Below are 25,952 nucleotides of genomic sequence, written 5' to 3' on the forward strand. Positions count from 1 at the left end.
AAGACAGAAAATAGTACCAGAAAACTGGAAACAGGCAGATCTTAAGAATGGGAAAAGGGGAAAAACTACTACCGTTAAGCCTGACGGTAGCCCTTACCAAATTTCTGATACAAATTAATTTAGCATGTATAGAATGTGTGCCCTCTAGATCTCATGTACTTTGTAAAAGTTGGAAAATAAAGCAGTAATTACTAGGAGCCAGCATGAAATTGCTAAGTAGTCTGAAATGTCTTCTTTTAAATCATAGGGGCTGTCATATTCAAGTTCATTTTGCTCTGATTATTTAAGTAGCACCACTGTTAGATAGCTTCCATGCTCCATAAGGAAGGACTAGATTACACTTACGCGAAATCAGGAAAGAGATGATGTTTTTCATTTTACATAAAGCTTTTCTGAACTTTGGTGTCTGTATCTTCAAAATATGGGCATAATAACCTCTGATCTACCTCCTGATATAAAGTATGAGAAAGTGATTTTAAAATGTTGGTGACGTGTAACAAAGAAATCTTAATAAACAAGAAGAAAAAGATGGGTGGAGGGAGGATAAGGGAGAAAAGAATGAAGGTAAGGAGGAAATCCATGTGTGACAAAAACAATTGTAGGGCAGAAAAAGACTTTAGTGGAAGAACCCTATCATTTTTTAAAAGTAAGTGAAATAAGGGAATTCCCTGGCAGTCCAGTGGTTAGGACTCAGCACCTTCACTGTGGTGGCCCGGGGTTCAATCCCTGGTTGGGGAACTAAGATCCCGCAAGCTGCACAGCGTGGCCAAAAATAATAATAATAAGTGAAATAAGGTCCAGAGAAGTTAAATGACTTGTGTGAAGTCTTGCAGCAAGTTATTAGTGAGAAAAAAGTAAGCCAAAAAGGGAAAGAAAAAAAAAACTGAGTGTTAAAAGACAAATGGGTTCTTGGAAGACATGACCTGGAAAGCCTATTAAAACTCACCAGGCCCTTTCACTTACCTCTGAAAATACTACTCAGTCAAGGGGACCGATGTTGGACCGTGGTTCCCCGCACAGGAATCTTCCCGAGGGTCCCAATCAGAGAACAGGGTCAAGTACCTCTTCCACTCTCAGTGCTCATCCCATTTTGTTCACTCACCTCTCTCCCTCCAGACCAATGTCCAGAGAGGAGAAATCAGGGCCCACACTTGAGTGCTTTGCCCTCATCCCACCATTTTACAAAACAAAGCTACCAAAAACAAACAAAAAAACCCTTGGATTCCTTTAGAGATTCAAATTACTGTAGAGATTCAAAGAAACATACATTCTCAAAAATATTTTAGTTGGTTGTGATAACACCCAAACCTCTGCTTATTTGATTTATCTGAAGAGGAATGTGTCTACTATAACTTACTGATTTTTTTTTTTTTTTTTTTTACTTTTTATGGCAGTTAAGTCAGCAAAACTAACAATGATAGGACGATTTGAGTCTTCTATATGGAGAGGTATCTTTAAGGATAAAAAAATTTTATGTGATATAAAAAGATATAAAAGTTTTTCCCATTAAGTTGTATCTTATTATAGAAATGAAGATGATGAAAGAGACATTTCTGTGAAATAATTTTAGAAACAGAGAGAAAAACAAAAAACAAAACCTTCCAGCCAAATGGTATGTGGGTCTCAAGGGTTGGAACATAGTTGCCCAGAGATTTGTTAGTTCAAATCTTCACAGGAAAGATTTGTGTGCAGTTCTCACTATTTGTGTACTCATTTATATAGAAGTCTTTTTTTCCCTATAGTTTATATGTATTTAATTTTTTAACTGCTAAAACCATCCCACGTGGTAAAGAAATGAGGGGAAGGATGCAATGATTTCCTTAAATTGTGCTTTTGGACAATGAGATATATCTTCCACCAGCACAACGAATAACTAATAGCCCGTCATAAATTCCTTTGTTTTAAGACAAATTCCCCTGATAACACAGGTCAGTGGTTATACAGATTAGTTCTGAATATAGTCTGCGGCTCTCAAAGTCCTTGCCCAGAAAAGAAAAACAATTCATGTGAAGTGAGCTATGATTCAGGAAATGTAACAGAAAGGTATTTACCCTAACAATAATTTAAACTAATAAAATAAATAAATAGAACGTTTTTACTTTCTCCTTTTCATTTCCAAAGTCAGTGACCCAGAAACCATCAAGCTACTCGATCACATAGCAGCAGTAAGCCCCCATTTTCAGGCTAGGTTTTAGAACTCAAAAAATGTACTGTTGAAATCATGACTATGAACAGGATAGTTAAGGACATTTTGGCTGAAATAACAGTTCCTGGTCAGTTTAGTCTGATCAGTTAAGCCACCTGTGATCGTCAACCAAGTCTGAGTCTGTCTTAATTCAATAAGCAACTCTTTTATAGCACGGTCCTATGCAAACCATGTCCTTCAGTTTACGTATAGTACTTTGGATAACTAATCAAATGCATGTAGGTTATATAGAATATAACCATAAATATGAAATGTTGGCTACCTACGTTTCACCTTGACACAAATGGTTTGCCAGGTGGGATTTTTCTTTCTTCTCCACCGTATTCCACCACTTACCTCCTCCACCACAGCTGTGTTACACGAGCAGCTCCTGTTTGAACTGCTCTAGTCGCCTCCTGTGCTTCCACTTTTGCCCCCAAAGTCTATTCCCCCTTTAAAAGGGTCCTGTCATGGACTTCCCTGGTGGCACAGTGGTTAAGAATCCGCCTGCCAACTCAGGGGACACAGGTTTGAGCCCTGGTCCAGAAGATCCCACATGCCACGGAGCAATGAAGCTTGTGCACCACAACCACTGAGCCCGCACGCCACAACTACTGAAGCCCGTGCACCTAGAGCCCGTGCTCCACAAGAGAAGCCACCACAATGAGAAGCCCGCACACCACAACGAAGAGTAGCCCCTGCTCACTGCAACTAAAGAAAGCCCACGCACAGCAATGAAGACCCAACGCAGCCAAAAATAAATAAATGAATAGATAAATAAATAAATTTATTAAAAAAAAAGAAAAGGGTCCTGTCAGAAGGACCCTTTTAAAACACAGAACTGATCACATCACTCCCCTGCTCGAAGTCCCTACTGTGGCCTCCAGAGCCCTGTGTGGAGTGACTCTGGACACTGCTCCAACCTCACCTGCTGTCACTCTCCCCTTGGTCATTCCACTCCAGCCATGCTGGTCTTCTTGCAGTTTCTGGACCACGCCAGGCACACTCCCTCCTCAGGCCTTTTGTACCACTGTTCCTTTCACATAGGTCCCTGCATGGCTCAGTCCTCTGCTCAAACGCCCTCTCAGAAGAGGGGTTTCCCCGACCATCAACCGTCGTACCTGTAAATAATAGCCCATTGCCCTCACAATCACCGCCCATGGCTCCCTCTCTATTCCCTTGCCTACTTTTTGTATAAAAAAAATTTTTAAAGGAGAGTTTTATTTTTTTAATTTTTTTTTAATATTGGAGTATAGCTGATTTACAATGTTGTGTTAGTTTCAGGTGTATAGCAAAATGATTCAGTTATACATATACGTATATCCATTCTTTTTCAGATTCTTTTCCCCTATAGGTTATTACAGAATATTGAGTAGAGTTCCCTGTGCTATATAGTAGATCCGTGTTGGTTATCTATTTCATATATAGTAGTGTGTATGTGTTAATCCCAAATTCCTCATTTATCCCTCCCCCCCACCTTTCCCTTTTGGTAACCATAAGTTTGTTTTCTATGTCTGTGAGTCTGTTTCTGTTTTGAACAGTATGGAGTTTCCTTAAAAAACTGAAAATAGAACTACCACATGATCCAGCAATTCTAGTCCTTGGCATATATCCGGAGAAAACCATAATTCGAAAAGATACATGCACCCCAGTGTTCATTACAGCACTATTTACAATAGCCAAGACATGAAAGCAACCTAAATGTCCATCAACAGATGAACGGATAGAGAGTTTTATATACATAGTGTAAGCTATTAAGTGATTTATTGTAAAATAGGTAATTTATTATATTTCTTCTTAGGCCCTTCTTTTGCCAGCTTTTTGATTAGAGATTTAAAGAAATTTTTTGTAAAATATAACAAAACAAGGTTCTTTAGAGTTGCTTTTGGCATTCGTGGTCTGCACATAATTGTAATGCATTTTTAACAACTAAATGAATTCCACATGAAGAGAGCTATGCTTACTCTCCCTCCTCTCCCTTGAAACCCGCAGACGTCTTGCCGGAAACGCTTTGACATACATTCCCAAGGGAGCATTTGCTGGCCTTTACAGTCTTAAAGTTCTGTAAGTAAACCGAGTATTGCTTGTTATAATTCTGATTTTAGTGTCAAGTGGATGCTAATTAACTTGTAAAGATTGAGTTCCTCCAATAAACTATTTAGAGTCATGAGATAATTCGTCTAAATTCCAGTCTGCCTTCCTTGATACCATAGAAACATGTGATACCTGGCTAGATTTGTGTGTGAAAAAAACTTCATCTCTCCTTTTCTAACCTTAATGTCAAAACTTTGCCCCTAATTAACCAACTTATCAACTCAAACTTGTGAAAGCGTATTTCCCTTTCCTTTTGTGCTATGAAGTTGGGGGGAGTTTTTTGAGTCATTTTGATTCAAGTGAATAAATCACTATTATGCTGACATAATGAGATCACAGCCTCAAACCATTTGCAGAACTTGTTTCCTTGTGATGCGCTGAATAAGGCTCAGGTAAAAAAAAAAAAATCAAGTTTATGTTCCACTTATGAATAGATGTAGAAAGCCTAGTGCATAGTAGATACAATGAGTAGTTGTTTAATTGAGAAATGTTAATCCATTGAAACTTGTAAAAAATGGGCTTTCTTACTATTTAATGTCCAACTTCCTAATTTTCTATCAGAAAACTCATTATCACTGATACCTCCTGCTTCTAGTACCCATTGTTTAATTTTCTTTCAGTTTATTCTTTGTAGAAAAGAAAGGGACCTTGGTAGAGAAAATAGATAACACAAGTTGAAATCCATACCAGGAAAGTTTTATCTCAGGGAAAACAACCTGATTTTATCTCCTTTGAGATAAAAGTTATAAACTCTAAAAAGGCATTTGATGTATTTCTGCTTAATAGAAATTGCATTTCATTGACCTGAGGGATACATAGGCTATTTTAAAAAGCAATTTTATTTAAATTTAATATTTTGTTACAAGGTAAATTCAAAAGCAGAACTGTTATTTGGTCTTGGTCTACTAAGGTGATTGGGTTTGATCTCCCTACCCTTGAGTTATTTTTACTATTAGGTAGCAAAATTTTTAAGTTGTCATACTTCCAAATCCTAAGGTTAATCCATTATGTGGTGAAATTCTAGGCTGTAACACCAATTCTAATGTGCCTATATTTCCATGAATTCAGCAAAATATTTGGAACCATTCAAAATGCATCACATAAATCAAGTTTAGATGAGACACCTAAGATGTCTTCCCTGTGTCGAAATAGGTACCACTAAGTATTTTGGAAACTTGTTAAATAAATTATATTGGAATGAATTATTTTAATTCATTGACAAAATGTATATTGGATATACCGAACTAGATTGTGTGTGTGTGTGTGTGCACGTGTGCATGTATGCACACACACCACTCAAAGTGGCATTGAACAAATTATTGCTGGAAAGACAAAGATCAATAAGTATGGCCATGCCCTTGAAGAGTTTATAATCTAGTGGTAGATTGTGGGATCAAGAAACTGTGACCAAGACAGATGAACAGATCACTCTGATTCTGTGGAACTACAGAGGTTGGGAAGGACTCTGTCCAGTCTAATGGTTCAAATTCGACTTCCTAGGAGAGATGTTTCTCCAAAGAGTTGACCTAGAAGCCAAACCTTGAACCAACCATCCACATAAGGTAGCCGACTGAGGGGACACTATACATAGAGACACAGAGGCAGGAGGAACCTGGGAGGAACAGACAGCCCTACGCAGGTGGTACTTAAGCATTCAGGAGAAGGTATCTGGAGAAGAGCCTGGAGAGAGAGAAAAGGTCCTGGTCACCGGGATCCTGTATGTCATGTCAAAAAAGCATAGACATTATTATGTCCTAAGCATGATGAGAAGCCAAGAAAAAGACGTGAGCAAGAAAATGACACTTTCAGACTTTGCACTTCAGCTGGATCATTATCAATGTGAGGGGGATTCAAAAGGAGCAAGACCCCTGCCAGGAATAGTATTCACTCTTCTCTTTATTTTGCTGACTTAAAGACTAGTATTCAATGAGCAAATCAATTGTCAAATATTTGGAAAGTATTTAGTGTTAGAGCAATGCTTCTCAACCATGGTCATCACCCCTGCCACAGAAAGTTCTGGAAATTTGTGGAAGCATCTTTGGTTTTCCAGGTGATAGGCATGTAGTAACTTGTCCTGTGATGAGCTGCTCAGCCCAGCATAAAGAATCCCCCTGCATCCCTCTTGACTTCTGACTCTACCTCCACACCAAACTTCAATCAATAATACTTTCATACGTAATCATACTGAAAGGTTTTACATGAAGTTCTGCATACGCCTAATAATCTGTACAGGAAAAATTAAATGGTATAAATATAATCTCTCAAAATCATTGACTAGTTAACACAGATCGTGCATCCTGTGATTTCTACCCACATATTTATTTGAAAATGATATTAGTGCAGTAGAAGAATTACCTCAGAAACCACAAAACAAATTAAAGCTATGTAACTGTGAAGTTGTAAAACGTCTTCTTAAAAATAACTATCATTAAATTAGCAGAGAAACATGAAACACAGGGCTCTCCTTGAATCTCATTAACAAAGTCTGCTTTATAAATATTTCGTATATGGCCTTCTAAAATGTTGGGAGCACGATCATACAAAATCTGTGCTGAGATAACTACATAATGATTTATTTATTTGGGGGTAGCCTGTTGCATTTTTAATATTACTCTTCCACTATCCGGCAGGGTCTACCAACCAACTTCTATGCAGGCGGTATCATGACTATTTCTTTTTCCAGTTTAGCCTCAATTCCTTCTTACCTATGGCGGGGTGTGCTCCCAGGGGCCTCTTGAAGTACTGGAGAACAGATGCTCACCTCAGCGTGCAATGGATTTGAGATAGGATGGATGTTCTCTGTGGTATTTCAGTCCTATCTCGTAAAAGAGAGAGAATTATTTTGATATCACTCTTATCTATAAGGAACACTCATTTGTGAGAATGTAACACTTTCTTATTTTCTCCACTGCAACATCTATAATATGTCTTGGTATGTTATCTTTGTTTTAATAAAAGTTATTTCCTTCTTTCCTATAAAGCATTACATAAAATAAGTATAATCTGTTATATGTCTTAACTGTAGATCTTATTCTAGTATCCATTTAGACCTCTACTCTCATCTCCCTGTTCTTGCACAGAATAACTTCTGATCATGTTACTTTTCTCATACCCAACCTTATTCATTAAAAGTGGAGGCAAACATCTGACTCTTTCATAGAAATACCTCCTAGGATAGTCATATCTGAGCATCACATATATAATAATACATATAATCCCTTTATTATAAATTACTTTTATTTCTCCTTTATCATACAGTTAAGGCAGTACATTATGTTGATATTTTTTCTTTAAAATGATGTGTGTAAATGGCTATATTTTTATGAATTTTGTCTTAATATAATGGATGAAGCATTACAAAATATTTGGTATTAAAGGGAGAATTAGGTCCAATAGGGTTGAGAACCACAGTGCTAGAGGTAAAATGCTGAACAAGACAGGCCTGGTCCTACCATTGTGGAAAGTGACTCAAATGTTTTATAAAGTCCAAAAGTCATTGGAAGAAAGAAATAACTGATTATATTGTAGCATGGTGAGAAAGATAATATACAAGTAATATTCATCTGGGGCCCTGATCATATAAGGAGAGTAAGAAAGGATCTGGAAAAGAAGAGAAAGATAAGAGTAATCCAATCCTAGAAGATAGGAAATGAAGATAACAACAGCCCTCCTTGGTGAGGACTGTTTTATATCAGAAATTTTGTTACTGTGAGCTCTGGAAGATCACTAAAATTTAAGATGATTATCCCTATAAATATTGGCCTCATAAAAGGTTACTGGCTTAGTATTGCAAAATACCCAGTCCCATGGAATTCTGAACCAGGCTATCCTCAACAAAGGTTCATTTCCTTGTGTAGGCCATTCAGTCGAGGAATGGCTTATCCTCTTGCCACCAGCACCAGAACCAAAGCCACATGGAGGTGATGGATAAAACTAACCATAGGAAAGTCACAACTAAAATTCTCTGCTTCCCAGAAAAGAGCCTGGATAGCTACTTGATATCTAAACATAGGACAGGTAGGCAGAAGAAATACCTAAGGATCAAGCCATTGTTACAGAGTCCTCTTTCAACGTATAATTTCCTCTCACCTGCTTCACAGTACCTGTACTTGACCTTATTTAGTCCTGTTGGCCAAAAAAAAACCAAAAAATTTATTGTTAAAGTAGCTTGGGGACACTGTATGTAATTGAGAATATTTTACAGTTTTAAAGCTCCTCAGGGAAAGAGGTTAAGAAAATATGAAGTCATCCTTTGCCCCTAGAGATAGTGTTCCATTTTCTTTTCTCATATGTGAATGATAAAAATGAAGTTGTAAGTGCCTAAACCCATGTTCAGTTCATGGTACATTCTGCTTGTACTTGCTGCATTGAATAAAGGATTATTTATAAAAGAAATCTGCAACCATGTTGTGAATGCTCTGTTCTAATTGCACTCCATAGTGCTATGAATCCTTTAATTGTTTTGTTTCCCACTGGAATATCTTAAACAAAAACAGGATTTTCTAATTAACTCACTGAAGACCTATAAGGTTATAATGGAGATAATTTGCTCTTGTTTTGTCATTTGAAAGTAATTAAACAAAAGTTCTTTATTTAAGGAGAGATCAGGACTTAAGTGATTTTCTTTAATTATATTTTTGGTATTTAACTGGTAGAAGTGGTTGAAAATTAAATTGCTGGGAGGTAGCTCAGGGGTAGCTTTAAAAGGTATCATTAGTAAAGCTTGTTTAAGTTCCATTTTCTGAAGGTAGATATATAGAGCTACTGAGAAACTTTGCAACTATTCAATGAAGAAAAGCCATTTAAATATCTCTTATCGTCTACTCCAGTTTTCCAATATTCTAGAAAGACCACATTATAAGAGTTTCACTGTCTGGTTAGCAAAGCATAGGAGGACAGTTCGGTACACACTTTGAGCCAGTAATATATTACCTACAAAGTTTACACATCAATTAAGTCTATTATCTGTATCTTATCACTTAAATTTATCACACAATTAGTGAGTGACTTTGAAAACATTTCTGTCAAGTTAAAATTATATCATATATTCAAACTGCTTGGAAAGGTATAAAATAACATATAAACGTAAACTTTTAATATTTAGGTAAATTATGCAAAATACGGCATTCAAGCTACAATTTTCCCAATTACCTAACCGGTAATTGAAGTGTGAAGTCTCTCTAAATCTTGACTTTGTTCATAAGGAACCAACATATTTTGAGACTTTTGATTTATAAAATGTTAATTGAATCCAAGTTTAAAATAATGAAATTACCTGTTTAAAACTGTTGGATTGGGCTTCCCTGGTGGCGCAGTGGTTGAGAGTCTGCCTGCCGATGCAGGGGACACGGGTTCGTGCCCCGGTCCGGGAGGATCCCACATGCCGCGGAGCGGCTGGGCCTGTGAGCCATGGCCGCTGAGCCTGCGCATCCGGAGCCTGCGCTCCGCAACGGGAGGGGCCACAGCAGTGAGAGGCCCGCGTACCGCAAAAAAAAAAAACTGTTGGATTACAAGTGACAGAATTATGATCCTTAGAAAACAGAATCTCAGCCATGGTGAGAAGAGCATAAATTTTATGATCTCCAAATATTTTACACGTCTTATTTGATATGAGCTCATATTTGCATATATGAAAGTATAATAAATGCCTTCATATTGTAATCCGCAAACAACTTATCAATCAGATGGTATTATTCTATTCCCATCACACAGATAAAAGTCCAACGGTCAAGAAGGGTAAATGGTTTGCTTGCCAAGACTCAAAACTTAGACCTTATCTCCAATCTCAATGTAGCCTCAAGTTCAGGTGAAAATATTCTTAGAAATACTTAGCAGAGCATAGGGTGGTTCTCAGTGTGTGGTGCCTTGCCCAGCAGCACCAAGATCACCTGAGAGTTTGTTAAAAATGCAAATTCTCTGGCCCATACCCAGATCTACTGAACCAGGAACTTTGAGGGTGGAACACAGAAAACAGTGTTCTAACAAGCCTTCCAGTGAATTCTGATGACCCCTAAAGTTTGAGAACCACTGGCATAGAGATTTTTTTTTTTGGCCAATTTTATTTTCTCATTAATTAAAATGTCACTATATCGTTAGTTTTGAGAAGAGTACTTATCAATTTATACAGAAAGGGCCAACCTTTATTGAATGCTTACCAGGCAGCAGGTATTGTTCTATGTACTTTCGCTCATTAGATCATCACAATAAGCCCTGGGGGTGTATATTATTACTGATCACTGAGACCTGGAGAGATTGAATGATTTCCCTGAGGCCACGGGGCTACTGGCAGGGAAGAGGTAGTCAAATCCGAGAACCCATGCTCTTAATCATACTGTGAAAGGCGTACAACCTGAGAATTTGTACGATTATTCCTCAAGAGAATGCTGCAAGGGACAGTGGAAAAAGTACATCAAGCTTTGGAGTCAGACATACCTGGCGTTGAATCCCAGGTAGTCATCTGATGAAAGGAGACTTCAATTGTGGAGATGAGAGAAGCAGGCAAATTATTTCTGAAAATCCAAGTATAGATTTGTGACCTAATAAGTAGAAATATTTATTTAAAATGTCTTTTAAAAATGCTTTCCTAAAATAGTTTCCTGCCTCTGGCTTACATAGACCATGAAATACTGGCTGGGGGTTGGGCGGAGTGGCTGCGAAATTATTGCGCTATAAACATTTATGAAGGAGGTAGCAAAGTATAAGAAATCTAGTGGGAATTTTTCCATACTATTTCCCACTAGCAATGATATATTTTATTTCACTGTTGCCAGGTGTCTCCATTCTGTAGTCCCCATGTTCTGATCAGAACTGTTGAACCTAGGTGAGCAAAAGTGTAATTGTTCACAAGAAGCATTAATTTATATCAAAATATGATCATGCACAAGGAGGGAGAAGATCTTTAATATCCTCCTACTCTTATCCTTATTTCCATTTTGTCTAATCTAATTGTCATCACAGCGATCCTTTTAAAACATAAATAAGATCACATCATTCCCCCCCACTTAAACCCTTCAACAAGAGTTTATCACCACATTTAAAATAAAGCCTGCAAGTCCTTCATGAGATGTCCTTAGGTTGTCTCCCAATCTCTTGCTCTCAGTTACTCCTCCTCAGTCACAATGACCCTTTGCTCCTCCTTTAACAAGTCAAGCAAGCTCCGGCCTCAGGGCCTTTGCACTTGTTCTTCCCTCTTCCTCAGTAACTTTCCAGATGTTCCCATGTTTTGTTCCATGACGCCATTCTGGTCTCTACTCAAATATCACCTCCTAAGAGAGAGCTTCTGTGACCACCTTTAGAATAAAATCCTCACCCCTTGTTACCATCTATCCCAAATCCATGTTTTATTTTCTGTTCATAGTACCTATCACTTGTCTCAAGTGATATACTCATTTGTTAATTTTAAGTTATCTGTCACTCCTCACAGGCCAAGGCTGTGCCTGATGTTCAGCTGTTTCCCTGACACCTAGAACAGTGCCTGACACTGCTATGCCAGTTATTGTTAATTATTGCTGTCTTTAATGTTTTTTTTTCATTTGTTTCAATGTGCAGCATGCTGCAGAATAATCATCTAAGACAGGTACCCACAGAAGCTCTACAGAATTTGCGAAGCCTTCAATCACTGTAAGTATAGCTGAAATTCCAACATGTTCTCAGTTTGGGAAGGAGCATTGAAATGTCCAAATGACCATTTTAGTAAGTTCCTTGGGTGGGGACCATACCTAAATAAGTTGCCAGTGAGAGTTTCCATTACAGCAACAATTCTTTGCATCCTCATTAAACAATATGTATGAGAGAGACCAGTGTTGGGGTTTGAGGTTTCAGGGCAGAGACTTAATCAGAAAACATGCAATGAAAAGCCTCTTGTATATGTTGGTATCACAGGACAAAAATCCAGGATCTTGTCCTATACTCCCCTATACAGTATTTTAGCTCCTGAATTCAAATCAGGAATAATACTTTCTCCTTTTATCTAGAAAAATGAGAGTCAAAATCTAGACCTCTTGGCATCTTCAGTTTCTTCTGTTTTTAGATTATCTGAGCTGCCCTGTAATGCAATTTTGCTGAGTCAAATAAAGGCTTAATTTTTTGAGTTCTGTATGTATACCAGGGGTCCTCAATTCAGGAAGCTAAGATCTAATGGTATCTCTTAAAGTCATACTGGGCAAGTCTACTAACCAGGAGCTTCCTCACCGCCACACACAGACGTACAAACATATTCACAAACAGTCCCACAGATATACACACACATACCTCAGATTCACACACCACACACAGACACACAAACACACACAGCAATGGTGTTGGTGTTCCTTACTCTGAATCCACAACTTTTCCATCAGGAGTTTCCACCCTCCTCTGATTTAAAACCTCTGAATGAATAAAAAGTAGTTATTCCTCACACAAAGAACTTTCTCACCAGCTAGATGTTTTGGAGCTTGGGTTGTAAGCAGTGATTCACAGTGATTATTTGGCAACACTATGCCATGAGTTCTTGATCAGTATCTGCATCTCATCAGAATGTGTAAGTATATTGGAAATGTTGCATGATTTCCAATATCCACATGTGTGATCTATGTTTTCATCTTACTTACACTGGAGGTCCTCATCTGTCAAACAAAATAGTGGTTTCTGGTCTAGAATGATGAGGGAGATAAATGCATAAAAAAGGCAAATAAATATTGCAGACTCGAGTTGAACATCATTGTAAAGAATACATCGGTTAACAATTACACATAGTTTGCTTAATGTCTTTTACTGAAGTGATACAAGAGAAGGAGGAACGTGAGATCTGGAGATGCTACTTTCTTCCTTTGATCTTTTTTCTTCTTTTTAATGAAAGCAAATCTGTACTTGAGACCATTTTAAGCTTTTTATTCCAGTCGAACAAAGTGACTTCCTAGGTTCTCACCAGCCTAGAGATAAACAAGCCCACAAGAGCCCCTTTGTGGCAGGGGGTGGGTCTGCTGCCTTTTCAGGAACTCTGTAATGACATCACAGTATCACTCCCCCTTTGTGGCACAAGCCTTTTCCTGAAGGAAAAAACCAGCCAGAACAGCAAAACACCCTGGAGGTGGGTTATCTGTGTCAGGGCACAGGGTCTAATGGCTGAATTGAAAAACGAGATAATAGCAGTGGCCAATAGGATCTTTAAACAGCTGTGAGGCAGGCAGAAGATAGAAGGATAAGAGTTTGTAACCAAAAGCCACTATCAGCTGAAAGAAGATCACAAACAGAACACCCACAGAAGTGAACCCTTTGAGAAAGCGAAAACCATGAATCTTTTGTTCGCTCGAACTGGGTGGTGCCTCTCTGATCAAGGTGTTCAGATTTAGTTTCTTACCGTCTAGATATTTATTGTTCACCAGGTGTCTCTTGCATTTGGTGTCTGGTTCACAAAAACAATGACTTTTGAAACCTTATAAATATGTGTTCCCTGTGAAAAAGCCAAGGGTTAACTCTCTAGCAGGATGCTTATCGCATCCAAACTGAGGCATCGAGATAGATCTTCAGCCCCCAGTGCACACCGGATTGTATTGGCCAGTTATGCAATGTTTGTCCGGGGTCCCTTCGCCCAGAGCACGGCAGACCATGTGAGGTGCTGAATGTTGGCAGTGTGTGCAGCTATGACACTTTGTCTCACTTACATTTTTTGTGCTACTTTGGTACAAGCATGAAGATATGACTCAAAAAACCATACACTTAACCACCAACCCCACAGAAACTGCATTGTACCAACCAAAGGAGTCCCCTACCCACTCTGGAGGTTTGGGCTACTGTGAGCCCTTTTAAAGTTTTACTGTTGTCCCAGATGCAAGGTGTTTAATAGTACTTCTCCCACTTCCTTCAAGCAGTTCCAAAAATAAAGCTTTGAGTCTAATGGTCATTGCAAACGTGCATTCCTTATCCATTGTGCATTCATTTTGCATGCGTACTTCAGCCTCCGTGCTACTTTCATATCAATACAAATAACAAAGAGGGTGAAACCTGTCTCACCCATGACACCTGGGAGGCTTCCGTTCAGCTACCTATCCAGCTCTTCTTGGACTACAGTCAACCCTTAGACCTCCACTTAGCCCTTTTTTTAATGGTTCCTCTTTTCTCTTTCTTGAATTCACTCTATTTTTCTCCACTTTATTCTTTTCCTTGTATTATTCATTCACTCTCTAAGAAGCACTCTGCATTCCCCAGGGGCTGGGAGTGCATCACCCATATGCCTTCCTGGCTTTGCAACTTCTAAAGGGGGGCTTCTCAATTCCGGCTGCAAAGAAGAATCATCTGGAGAGTCCGGAAGCCTAGGCTGCACCCCAGACCAATGAAAATCAGAACCTCTGAGTAGGAGACCCAAACATCAGTGTTTTCTAACTGGTTTAATGATATAGGTAAGTGCTTCCTAAATGAAGATTGGGAAAATGAGTGTCCTAAGATGATTTGCAAATATCCTCCTGAACTCTTCAAACTTGAAATAATAACAAAGTCCATATTTTGCATTCCAGTATAAACTAATATGAAATAAAAGTAATGGGCCTTTTATTCAAAAAGTCGCCTTGTTTGTGCTTAATTGAAATAGCTCACATCTACCTATTAGTTCTACTGACAGTCTGGGGCAGATAAAGTTAGGAGGCCACGTGCTGTATTATCCTGCTATTCGAATGTGTCCATGGACCGACAACCTCAGCACCTCCCGAGACATGCAGAACCTTGGGCCCCATCTCTGTCTAGCTTGATCAAAAGCTTCATTTTAACAAAATCCTCAGGGGATTTCTATACATGGTGCATTTGAGAATTAAAATTTTTAGCATCTATGACATGAACAAAGCAGTCTACAAACCAAAATTGGTTGAGAACTACTGAAATAGATCATGGGTATACTTTGCCCCACCCATACAGACTTGGCTTCATTGAATAAACTTTAAGAAACTTGATTTATATTGAACTTGGTAACCTTGCTCTGAGTAAGAAACAAATTATACTTATATTTCAAGGGATGTAATTTTCATTGATTCCATGTAAACAACAAATATTTGGCTTTGTTCATAATGAAAACACATAGGTACATTTGTGTTCTTTGAACTCTCTGCTGTTGCTTACAAACTGCTCAGCTAAAGAATAAGAGGGCTTGTGCATGTGCCAGAGCCCGGTAGCCCAGAGCCTGCCCCTGTACAATATGTACGTTAGGCTTCTGACAAGGCAATGACAGCCCAGACACCAGTTGGCCTTTTGTAATGTAATCAAATATAACTTAATTTCCTTTCTGTTTTTTGGAAAGGAATAGGAAGTGTAATCAGAATTCACAGTGAATTGGATTTCACCAAAAAACTCTGGGCATTATAGTCATTTACGGACTGGGATCAGATTACAGTGATTTGATGGAAACTCAAAACTTAACCCTCCCATAACCTCACACCTTTGTATTAATAGTTAAGAAATCGGGCTTCCCTGGTGGCGCAGTGGTTGAGAGTCCGCCTGCTGATGCAGGGGACACGGGTTCGCGCCCCGGTCCAGGAAGATCCCACATGCCGCGGAGCGGCTGGGCCCGTGAGCCATGGCCGCTGGGCCTGCGCATCCGGAGCCTGTGCTCCGCAACGGGAGAGGCCACAGCAGTGAGAGGCCTGCATACCGAAAATAACAATAATAATAGTTAAGAAATCGATCTATGAAAAAAATCGTTGCTTCACTTATTGATTGTCATTAATGATGTTCAAGCACCTCACTGTCATTAGTGGAAGTTCAAGGTGATCAAAGAGAATGACACATCCATGTTTGTCCAGTTAACCAGGATATTACTTAATACATGTTGATTTTCATGCCAAGTCTGCACTAGCAAAACTAACTGTGGAAAATGCACAATCACAAAAATAATGAGTTGGTAAGTAGAAAATGAAGGGAGAATTAGACATGTCTTTAGCATTCTCTCTATTCTCCAATTAGCTAATAATCTTCTTTAGAGTACAAGACATTATTTTAAAAGCGAGAAGAATACATAACTCCTGCCTGGAACAAGATCTGCCTGAGCATCTTATTGTGACGTCAGCTTAAGCGCTACAGACACCCCCCTCCTTGGACCCTGTGAAATGTCAATAACTTCACCTCAACTCTTCATAGTAGGGTTTTGCTACTAATAATCCAGAAAGAGAATAAGCAGGAAGAGGAGGTGAGGAGGAAGAGGCAGGGCTCGCAGTGCCGAGCAGAAAGTTAGGCAAGCCTGGAACCAGCAGCAGTTCTCCACTGCTAATGTCCAGGAGCCTATTGGGTTTCAGACCCAGGCTAAACAGTGGGAAGGAAGTAACAGAAGACAAGGAGCAGAAGAAAAGAAAGCAACGGGAGGTGACCGAGAGGATAAGATTAAAAGATCAAAAGGGGGGCTTCCCTGGTGGCGCAGTGGTTGAGAGTCCGCCTGCCGATGCAGGGGACACGGGTTCGTGCCCCGGTTCGGGAGGATCCCACATGCCGCGGAGCGGCTGGGCCCGTGAGCCATGGCCGCTGAGCCTGCGCGTCCAGAGCCTGTGCTCCACAACGGGAGAGGCCACAGCAGTGAGAGGCCCATGTACCGCAAAAAAAAAAAAAAAAAAAAAAAAAAAAAGAAGCAGCAAAGTATAGGAACAGGACAAGGACAAAATCAAAAACACCCACGGTTATAAAAGCAGGAGCCGTCGATATTTATTAAAACTCTTACCTGCATCATCTCACTTCACCCTCGAAGAAACCTCATGAGGTGGGAGCCAAGATTATCCCTTCCTTAGTGATGAGGAAGGAGAAAACTCAGAAAGGTTAATTGACCTTCTCAAGGTCATTTGGCTTTAATAGAGTCAGGCTAGAGGTAAGTCTGGGATAAAAATTCTGGTCTTTCTGGCTTCAAAACCTGCCAATTTTAGTACTACGCTATCATGCTTCCCTGAGCGAATCCACTACAGAGAATGGGCACGCAACAGAATGCACTAATGTGAGGGGAAGGAACTTGACAGAAACGAATAGTACCTCTAGGTATATGGTTATGGAGGTTTACAAAAAGGAGGAAAACTAGTAATGCTTCAGAACAGAAATAAAGAAATTGAGGAAGGGACGAGAGCAATATTTATTCATGTGTTGACCAGTCAGACTTTTTTAGTGTTTCCCTATGCATTTGGTTGTCTATTCCCTCGTTACCTGGGAGATGGAACTTGTCTCCACTTTCCTGATGAGGAAACTATAGGTGAGAAAAGGGTATCTTGTTCATATTGCAAAGGTAAGAGTTGATTAGACAAAGAGAAGAGGGAAGAACTTTCCAGACAAAGGGAACTACATGTGCAAAACCTTGCAGTGATGGTGCGGGGAGAGGGGAGCTGGTACATCAAGGATCAGAAACAAGATCAGTGTGGCCACAGCAGGAAGCATGTGGCGGGAAAAGTGCAAGAAGAGCCTAGTGAGGCGGGTGGGGTCCAGACCCCTTGAAAGCTCTTTGGGACATGTCACGAATTTTAGTCTTTATTGTAAAAGCAGTGAGAATCCACTGGAAGATTTTGAATAGGAAAGGGCATGATTGGATCTGTGTTACTGAAATAGTCTAGGATAGAAAGGAGACCTTTGTCAGGATGGGGGCAGTGGAGATGGAGAAAGGGAAATGGATTTGAGAAATTTTTAGATGCAATTAGCAGTATTTGGTAATGAATTGGCTACAAAGAATGAAGGAGAAAGAGGTGTGGAGGATGATTCCTAAGTTCCTGGTTTATATAATCACATATTTACTGAGACCCATCACTGAGATAAGAAATGCTGGTAGAGCATGACATTTGGGGAGATAATGAGTTTGGTCTTGAACATTTTCAAAACCAAATGCCTTGTTTAAGGAAGAACAACTCAGTAGAGATGTCACATAGGCAGCTTGAAATCCAGATCTAGATCTCAAAGAAAACTGAAACTTAGGTTAGGTCCTTCTACCATGCATTTCCTGTTACCTAACACTTCATTGTAATGATTTGACTGACTACCCTTTAGCAAACATGCTCTATAAACCATGTCTGCCTGGTTTACTGCTAGATCTCCAGCACCAGGTACTGTACCTGCAAAGAAAGCACCCAAGAAATACTTGTTGAACTGAACCAAAGCATCAAACTCTAAATGATGTTCTAAACAGCTGCTCAAGATCAGCTAATCTCCCCGCTTTGACTGTAGCCTGCGTTCACTGATCTCCCTGGCTCCCAACTCTTATCTCTGTACCCTGGTTTTTCCTCCCTGCCCTCCCTGAGCTAAGAGTTGGGTCCCAGTGTTTCCTTGAGGGATTTTGAAGTTGATCCCTCTACAAGATTTAGCTTTCCCATTGGCTTAGCTGAGGACTCCCCACTTCAAGAGTAGGGTTGAGAGAGGAACCCTAATATTGTCTCAGGTTGATGAGATTCAGATCAGGCAGGAATGAGAGGATGTTCCTGAACACAAGGCTCAGAGATACTGTGGGAAGAAGCTACAAAAGGGACTTGACTGGGACACAGAAATAAGAGAAAAGTTTAGCTAGATAAGGTGAATGAGCTTTGAATATAAGAATGGAAAATTTGGGTTTAAAAGGAATGGTAACATGGGAGAACTGTGGATTCCTAACGGGCGCAACATAGAGCCCAGTTGTAGGGAGACTCATCTGGCAGCAGCCTGCAGGATTAATTGAAGAGATAAGAGATCAAAAGCAAAAGGACCAGCTAGAGGCTGTTGCAGTGACGCAGGTGTGAAGAGATAAGAGACTTAATAGGCAGTGGAAGTCGACACTGTTGGAGATGAAGATAAATGGAGAGACCTTGGTGAATGTTAGTCTGGACAGCAATGGAAGATGCAAAAATGACCCCCGGATTTCAAACCCTGGTGGTAGCTGGGAGACTAACGGTGCTCCTGACAAAAAGGAGGTCTTTGTTTTCTATGGAGAAAAATGAAGCTAAAAAAGTCAACGCTCATGTTACTTTGGCTGTAGATCATCTCCCTGTTAAAAAATTCACAGCCATGGTGACCTCAGAGAAACTGAGCAACTCCATGTAAATTGACTTTAAAATACATTTCTCATTGGAGTCTTGTACTTCCCAGTGATGCCAGAGAGGCAGGGGTTTGGTTCTATTAGACACTTCATCCGGCTACTAGTCAAGCCAGCTGACTAGTCTCTACATTATTTTTTTTTTTTGTAACTAAATATATTTTTTAATCCTGCAAAAACTCCTGGTAATCATCCGAGAGAAAGAATAAATGATATGACTATTAGTTCTGACAGGAGCCTATCTGCCCCTTCCCAAGAAAAGTTATAATTAGAACTCCAGGGTTTGTTCTTTGGTGAAAGAAGTTGACCTCAATCACCATTAGTGGATTTGTCCATCTGTAGGTAATTACAGAAACTAGAGTTGGGACTAGTCTCTAAGTTACTACACTTCAATGAACCTCTAGAGTTTCCCTCTCCCCAAGCTGCAAAGATGGAAAAAACTTTTTTATCTTTTCAGAGACAAGTCTAAAGCAATAATTTTTCTTCCTGGTTTTACATTAAATTTACCAGTAAATAAGATGGAGAATAGAAAGATGAAAGAAAAAATTCCCATATAAGCAATCATGGTGTTTATATGCTTAGTATCTTCCTAGGTTATAGATGGGAAATTTCATTAGAAGGTGGAATTCCACATTGTCATGATTTCATAAATATTAAAAAACAATACTAACAATAAAAATGACTCATATTATTAGGAAGAATTCATATAAATCAATACGAATTCAATCCGTAAGAGTTCATATAGATAAAATTCTATCCAGATAGTATTATTATAGTGATCTGACAAATTCAATTCCAATGATCCACTGGTTTCAGTGCAATAAAATTCAGTAAAATTTCACCATAACAAAGACTTTAGGGAATTGGTCAAATTGTGTTATATACAAGCTTGGAACTACATGCTTTTCATTTCATAGTAAAAGTTAGATAATAATGGAAACAGTTTTCATTTCTTAAAATTTTATAAATGAACTAAATCACTGTGTTCATTTGACTCTTCAGGAATTGTTCAAAATGGTCTCATAAAATGTACAAATGTGTGTACCAGAGAGTTGATCGTTTAAAACTTACGAAGAAAAATGCTCATCCAAATATAAAATAGCTGTGTCAAATGCTGTGCTTCATAGCTCTGTTTATTGTAAGAGTCCCCATAAGCTGTATCATACCTGCAGCTGCAGCATTCTTCACACCTTTGCCTTTTTTTTCCTCCAGTCATCCATGTTAATAATTGACACTATTACAGTCATCTGAGATGGGAATTAGCCAATATCAATGGGTTATCTTTTGACTAACGCTTTCTTCTTTGTAGTTAATGGCTCATCAAAGACATTCTCAAACAAAGGTATAAGTTTGTGTGATACATTGGCAAGGTAGCATATACAAGATATATGTAAAGGGCTATTTTCTGGAGAAACAATAGCAAGAATGACCTCATAGATTCTCTAATCCCTACTATAATGCCATCTATAAAGCAAAAATTCCTTTCAGGAGTGTGGAGCAGATAGGCAAAATGTTTCTTTTAAAAGAGAAAATTTGTAAAATTAAGCTTTTATGCATGAAAACATTAGGGAAAAACTTCAGAGAGAGAAGTTAAGAAAATAAGCACTTTTTTTTTTTTTTTTTTGCCTGTTACGTTCCAGCTCCTCCTCACATAAGATACACTGATATTACAGAACTGTATTCACAGTGAACATGCAGTTCTGTTTTATCTTTATTTTGTATAATACTGGGTAACGTTCATCCCTGCGTGGTTCCCTCCACCCAATTGCCCAGAACACTAAACCACCGTAGCTTCTTTGTCTTCCCTTCTGGTCACATCTAGCAAATCACCATGTTTGGTCAGACCCACTTATTTAGCATCCTTCATACCAGGCCTTCCTCCACATTCCCATACTTCTTTAAAGCACTCCTCCTTTCTCACCCTGATGACTGCAACTGCCTTGATCACTTCCTGTCCCCCCAGCCCCTCTTGCACACAGCTATCAGACTGACCTTTCCACAGCACATCCATTATTAGGGTGTTCACTCTGGAGACAACATGACACCCCCATCCCAGAGAAATAGTTTTATGCAGATCTTGAAGATCACTTGGGGGAAGGTGAGACGTTTCTCATAGGTTTAGTAATCCAGAAACTTTCTGGGAGTGAAGTTATTCAGACTCCAAACGCTTACCTTGGATACGCAAAGTTGTTGAAGCCTGTCAGGGTGAAATGGATGGTCCTGACCAGGTGCCAGTGGTGAGGAGAGACAACCCAGAGTCCCTGAGAAACAGCCCCCTTGGCCCAGCAGTTTGTGCAGTAGAATCCCTTTTGGCAATGGTAGAGCCCTCCGACCTCCAGGCTTCCCTCCAGAGAAGGAGTTTCAACGTATGCCCAAAAGGCATGACGAATCCATTTCTCATCACTTGTGGTCCTCTAAGTGGCACTGTAGAGGCTCATAGTTAATAAAAATTCTGTTCTTGCACTAGATGATATCATATTTTTCCTCAGCCATTTTCGCCTTTGGGGACTTTTTGGACCTTTGCTGGAGAAGCACAAAAGATGTGTGCATCTCCTTTTCTCTGTGAAGGAAGCCTTCCTATAACACCAATCAAAACATGCAGTGCTGGACATATGTATTAAGGATGTACAGTGAGTAGAAAATCAGCCATCCTGCCAGTCCATATGACCAAAAAAAAAAAAAAAAAAATGGCAATCTCCGATAGAGAGATTTGAAATTACAAAGGATTAAGATGCTTCAGAGCAAACAAAAGAAACTTCAGGGCAGGGGGAATGACACTACTTCCTAAATGTGAAGATTTTTCTCCAGTAATAAGCCTATCATTTGTAGAGTGCTTTACTGTTGCAAAACCCTTCTGCATATATTTTTCTCATTTAATTCCCATAGCAGTTGTGTGACATGTTGTGATTCTGCTTTACAGATATGAAAATTGACCCTCAGAGAAATTAATCAGAATGCCCCTAATCTCAGAATTTAATAAGTGACAGAGTCTTGACTTAAATTTGTGTCTTAATTCTCCTAACTCAGTGCACTTTCCAGTCTACCGTATGCTCATTATGTAGGTGGTTGCATGTGACATAGGAAGTAGGGTAACGTTTTATTTTATCTATCATTTTCTGTAACTTATAAGTAACATACAGAGCATAAGATGGGTGCCATTTCCTACATAGTGATTACTTTTCAGATTGCATTTCAAGATCATAGTTAAGAGGTTTGTTTGTCCAGAAGAAGGTGAGGCCACTCCCTTTGTTAAAGTGTTTCATTTTGCTACACCTAACTGCACTGCAGGCTTTATGCTGCCTCTGCCCCATTACTGATGGATACTTAAATGCCAAGATCACTGCTAGGAACTTTCTCTGAGAATATGCCATCTATCTCATGTCACCACTTCTTCTTTGCCTTCAGAGTGAAGATGTGCTCTTCAGTAATGTATCAGGAACACAACTATTTGCCCTTTGTGATACTGAGATATAGATAGATAGATAGATATATAGGTAGATAGATAGATAGATAGGTAGATAGATAGGTAGATAGATATAGATACACACACACACACACACGTACGTATAATGATAATACTGAAGGCTGAAAAGTAAGGGTGTCTGATCACAGACACCTCTTCGTCATTTCTGTTATGAGGGATGAAAGAAGTAGTCTGCATGTCTCAGAACTGAAATTCACTGACAAGCTGGCACTCATGTTAACCAACTTTTGACTAAGGGAAAATTTTAATTGACTTCTTTTTTTCTGACTGGTTTTATGGTCAAAAGACAAAAATGCAAACTGTTAACCCACTTCAAGCAGTAATGATTTAAAAATCATTAAGGTGCTTTATAGTTTTCAAAGTCTTGTTGTGTTCTTTTCTTTAGTAAGATGGAGTTACCCCCAATTTACAGATGTGAATGCTGAAGTCTGTTGACTTGGCCATGGTCATACAGCTGTTATCTGATTTGGACCCAAAATTTCTCATCCCAAACCTCTGCACTGATTCACAGATTCTGAGCTGACTGCGCGCGCACACACACCTTTGTGACTTGCAGGAAATAGAAATGAAAACCAAAAAACCCTTATAAAGTGCAGCCGTATAATGTAGTTATTCTTGTTGCTCCTGATAATATTATAGAACCACATTTCTACATGTGTTTTCATGTACTGTGTTCTCGCGTTTTACTTACACTCCAGTGCTTAACAATTGCATTTTCAAGCATGTGAATAGAAAACGCCCAGCTGCCCCACCAGACCAGGTTGACATAATATGAGCTTTCTGTTTACTCACTGAATAGGCACAACTCGTGCCCTGCCAGCTGCTTTGTCCACAGTCTTAACCTTGCTCTGTAAAAACCACCTGTATGAGTGGTTGGATGATGACTTCTATACTCTGGTTTGCCTTGGGATCTTCTGTTAAGATTGACTCAGATAATACCTCTGAGCATGAACAATATACCACTTTCTGAAATAGGTTTGGACCACTGCAGCCAGGTGGACGTGGACTTCAAAAACACCGCATTGAGAAGGAATACCATTTATGGGGAGCTTCTTGGATGAAGAAACTGTTGAGAAAGAGAAAAGCTTAATGCTGCACTCAGGATACCTGAGTACTGGGTCAGGGTGTATTAGTATTTGGAGTATTAGGACTGTGAAGAATTGCCCTGTCCTACTCATTTTAGATAGCACATTGCTCTAAGATCACGGTGTAGAAGCCAGATTACATCCTTTTTACTGGAGATGGGAGATGATTCATAAAAGACACCTATCCAGAGAAATGGACTTTTTAACAGTGGAAACTGATACCAGGGTCACTTCAAGATCCAGCAGAAACTTTGGTAGTAACTTAAATAGCGAAAAAGACAAGCCTGTGACTCAATGCAGAGAAAGCCTTTTCTGTACATGTAACCTGATGGCTACACTGAACCTGAATGTCAGTCCTTTTCAGGACTTAGAAGCACTTGTAGTTTCAACGCATAAGCAACTAGCAATCATCAGTACGTCAACTAAAACTCGGAAATTCATATTATTTAAATAAAATCTTCATGCTTTAATCAGTGCAGTCATTAAGGAGAGTTTACATATGTGCTTTACTCTTAGTCAAACAAAAACAAGCACCTCCTCATGCCCCGATGACATTATACCTTATTTGAACACGGGCCGAGCATGTTGTTGCTGGAATACGGGGAAGAGATGGTGTTGAGTTCGTCTAAACCTTTCCAGTTCCATTTGTAGACAGAACCTTGAGATATGTGGAAACTGCGTTTCTGCTGCCTGCAATGATAGTTGTTCTACTGGAGATTTAATTGTGAGTGGGCTGTGACACCGGACTTGTTTGTTCCAAGTGACCTTATCTCAGTATCAAAACTTGGCCCAGGGCTTCCCTGGTGGCGCAGTGGTTGAGAGGCTGCCTGCCGATGCAGGGGACACGGGTTCGTGCCCCGGTCGGGGAAGATCCCACATGCCGCGGAGCGGCTCGGCCCGTGAGCCATGGCCGCTGAGCCTGCGCGTCCGGAGCCTGTGCTCCACGACGGGAGAAGCCACAGCAGTGAGAGGCCCGCGTACCGCAAAAAAAAAAAAAAAAAAAAAAACTTGGCCCAGAGCCTTGAGGGCATCCCTCCCCATTCAGTCAGGAGAAGCAGGAGCGAGGGCATGGGTGGAGTGAAATGTGTGACCAAAAGTGAGGAGCTGCTTTCCATTGAGATTAGCTCCCTACCACAGAGAACTCGATTTCTAAACTGTTTAAACTTGGTCTGCAGGGGATTATTTTGTGATCCTTGTGTGCTTCCTGCATCTGTTTAGTCTTAAGTGCTTCCTAAAACATTTTTCAAAATCCACTCGTGATTTTCTAATCCTTCCTAATACATGCGCTGCTTAAAACGCAACTCTTCTCTTTCTTTAATCCTAGCTTTGAAAATGCAAACCAATGTGTAAGCCTTGAGAACAGACTGGAAAAAATGAATGAGGGCTGTTGGATGCATAGCTGAATGTTGATGGTTCTGTTCATGCACCTTACAGAAAATTTCAATTTGTGTCTGCCTGGTCACTTCAATATGAAAAGTTAAGGCATTGTCATTACAGCCATTGTTTATGTTGGATTAGGGTGAAATAAATGTATTGCACTCCCTCTGCTGGCTCTGAAGCTGTAACAGCTTATTAACTAGACCTATTTTTAGATGTATTTCCCCATTTTTTTTAAAAAAAAGCAGTGTGTAGAAAAAGCAAGCAAAAACTGGGAAAGCTGTTAAGTTTATTGTTCATTTAAAGTGTCAGGAAAAACAAACATCTGCTCAATGTCTTTGGTTCGGATGAGCAAGAAAGCCTGCAGGTTTAGGCTTTTCAGCACAATAGTAAGAAAAAGGGGGGGGGCACCTCCCTTCTCCCTGAGGCATGCCTCTGACAGCCTTGTAAATATTACTTGGTCCCTTTCAAATACTGAAATAATCTTTTCCCAGAGCTAGTCAATAAGTATGTTTTGTATGTTCAAAACAGTCCAGGAAAGTAACAGCATTTGTTTGTCCTGGGGTGGGAAGGAGGAGAGAAGGTGTCTTTCTCCTGGTGTCAGAAAGGGAAGCTAAAAGATCACGCTGAAACGTTATACCCCAGGGAAGGCCACTCCCTTGCCGGAAAGCATGTTATCCACAAGGCTGGAAGAGAATCACGGCACTGTGGAATTTTACAGCAATGGTTCTACTCATGAGT

General features: G+C 39.6%; 1 protein-coding gene across 2 annotated transcripts in view; it reads left to right on the top strand.

Moving 5' to 3' along the window:
- Positions 1-25,952, top strand: part of LGR5 (leucine rich repeat containing G protein-coupled receptor 5) — a 119,379-nt gene that overhangs the window by 68,436 nt on the left and 24,991 nt on the right. For both annotated transcript variants that reach the window (XM_082850154.1, XM_082850155.1), the window contains exons 3-4: positions 4,178-4,249; positions 11,828-11,899. In XM_082850154.1, the coding sequence (XP_082706280.1) occupies positions 4,178-4,249; positions 11,828-11,899 (144 nt within the window). The remainder of the gene's footprint in view (positions 1-4,177; positions 4,250-11,827; positions 11,900-25,952) is intronic.

The sequence above is a fragment of the Leucopleurus acutus genome (assembly GCF_964270905.1).
Source record: "Leucopleurus acutus genome assembly, chromosome: 11".
Lineage (NCBI taxonomy): Eukaryota > Metazoa > Chordata > Mammalia > Artiodactyla > Delphinidae > Leucopleurus > Leucopleurus acutus.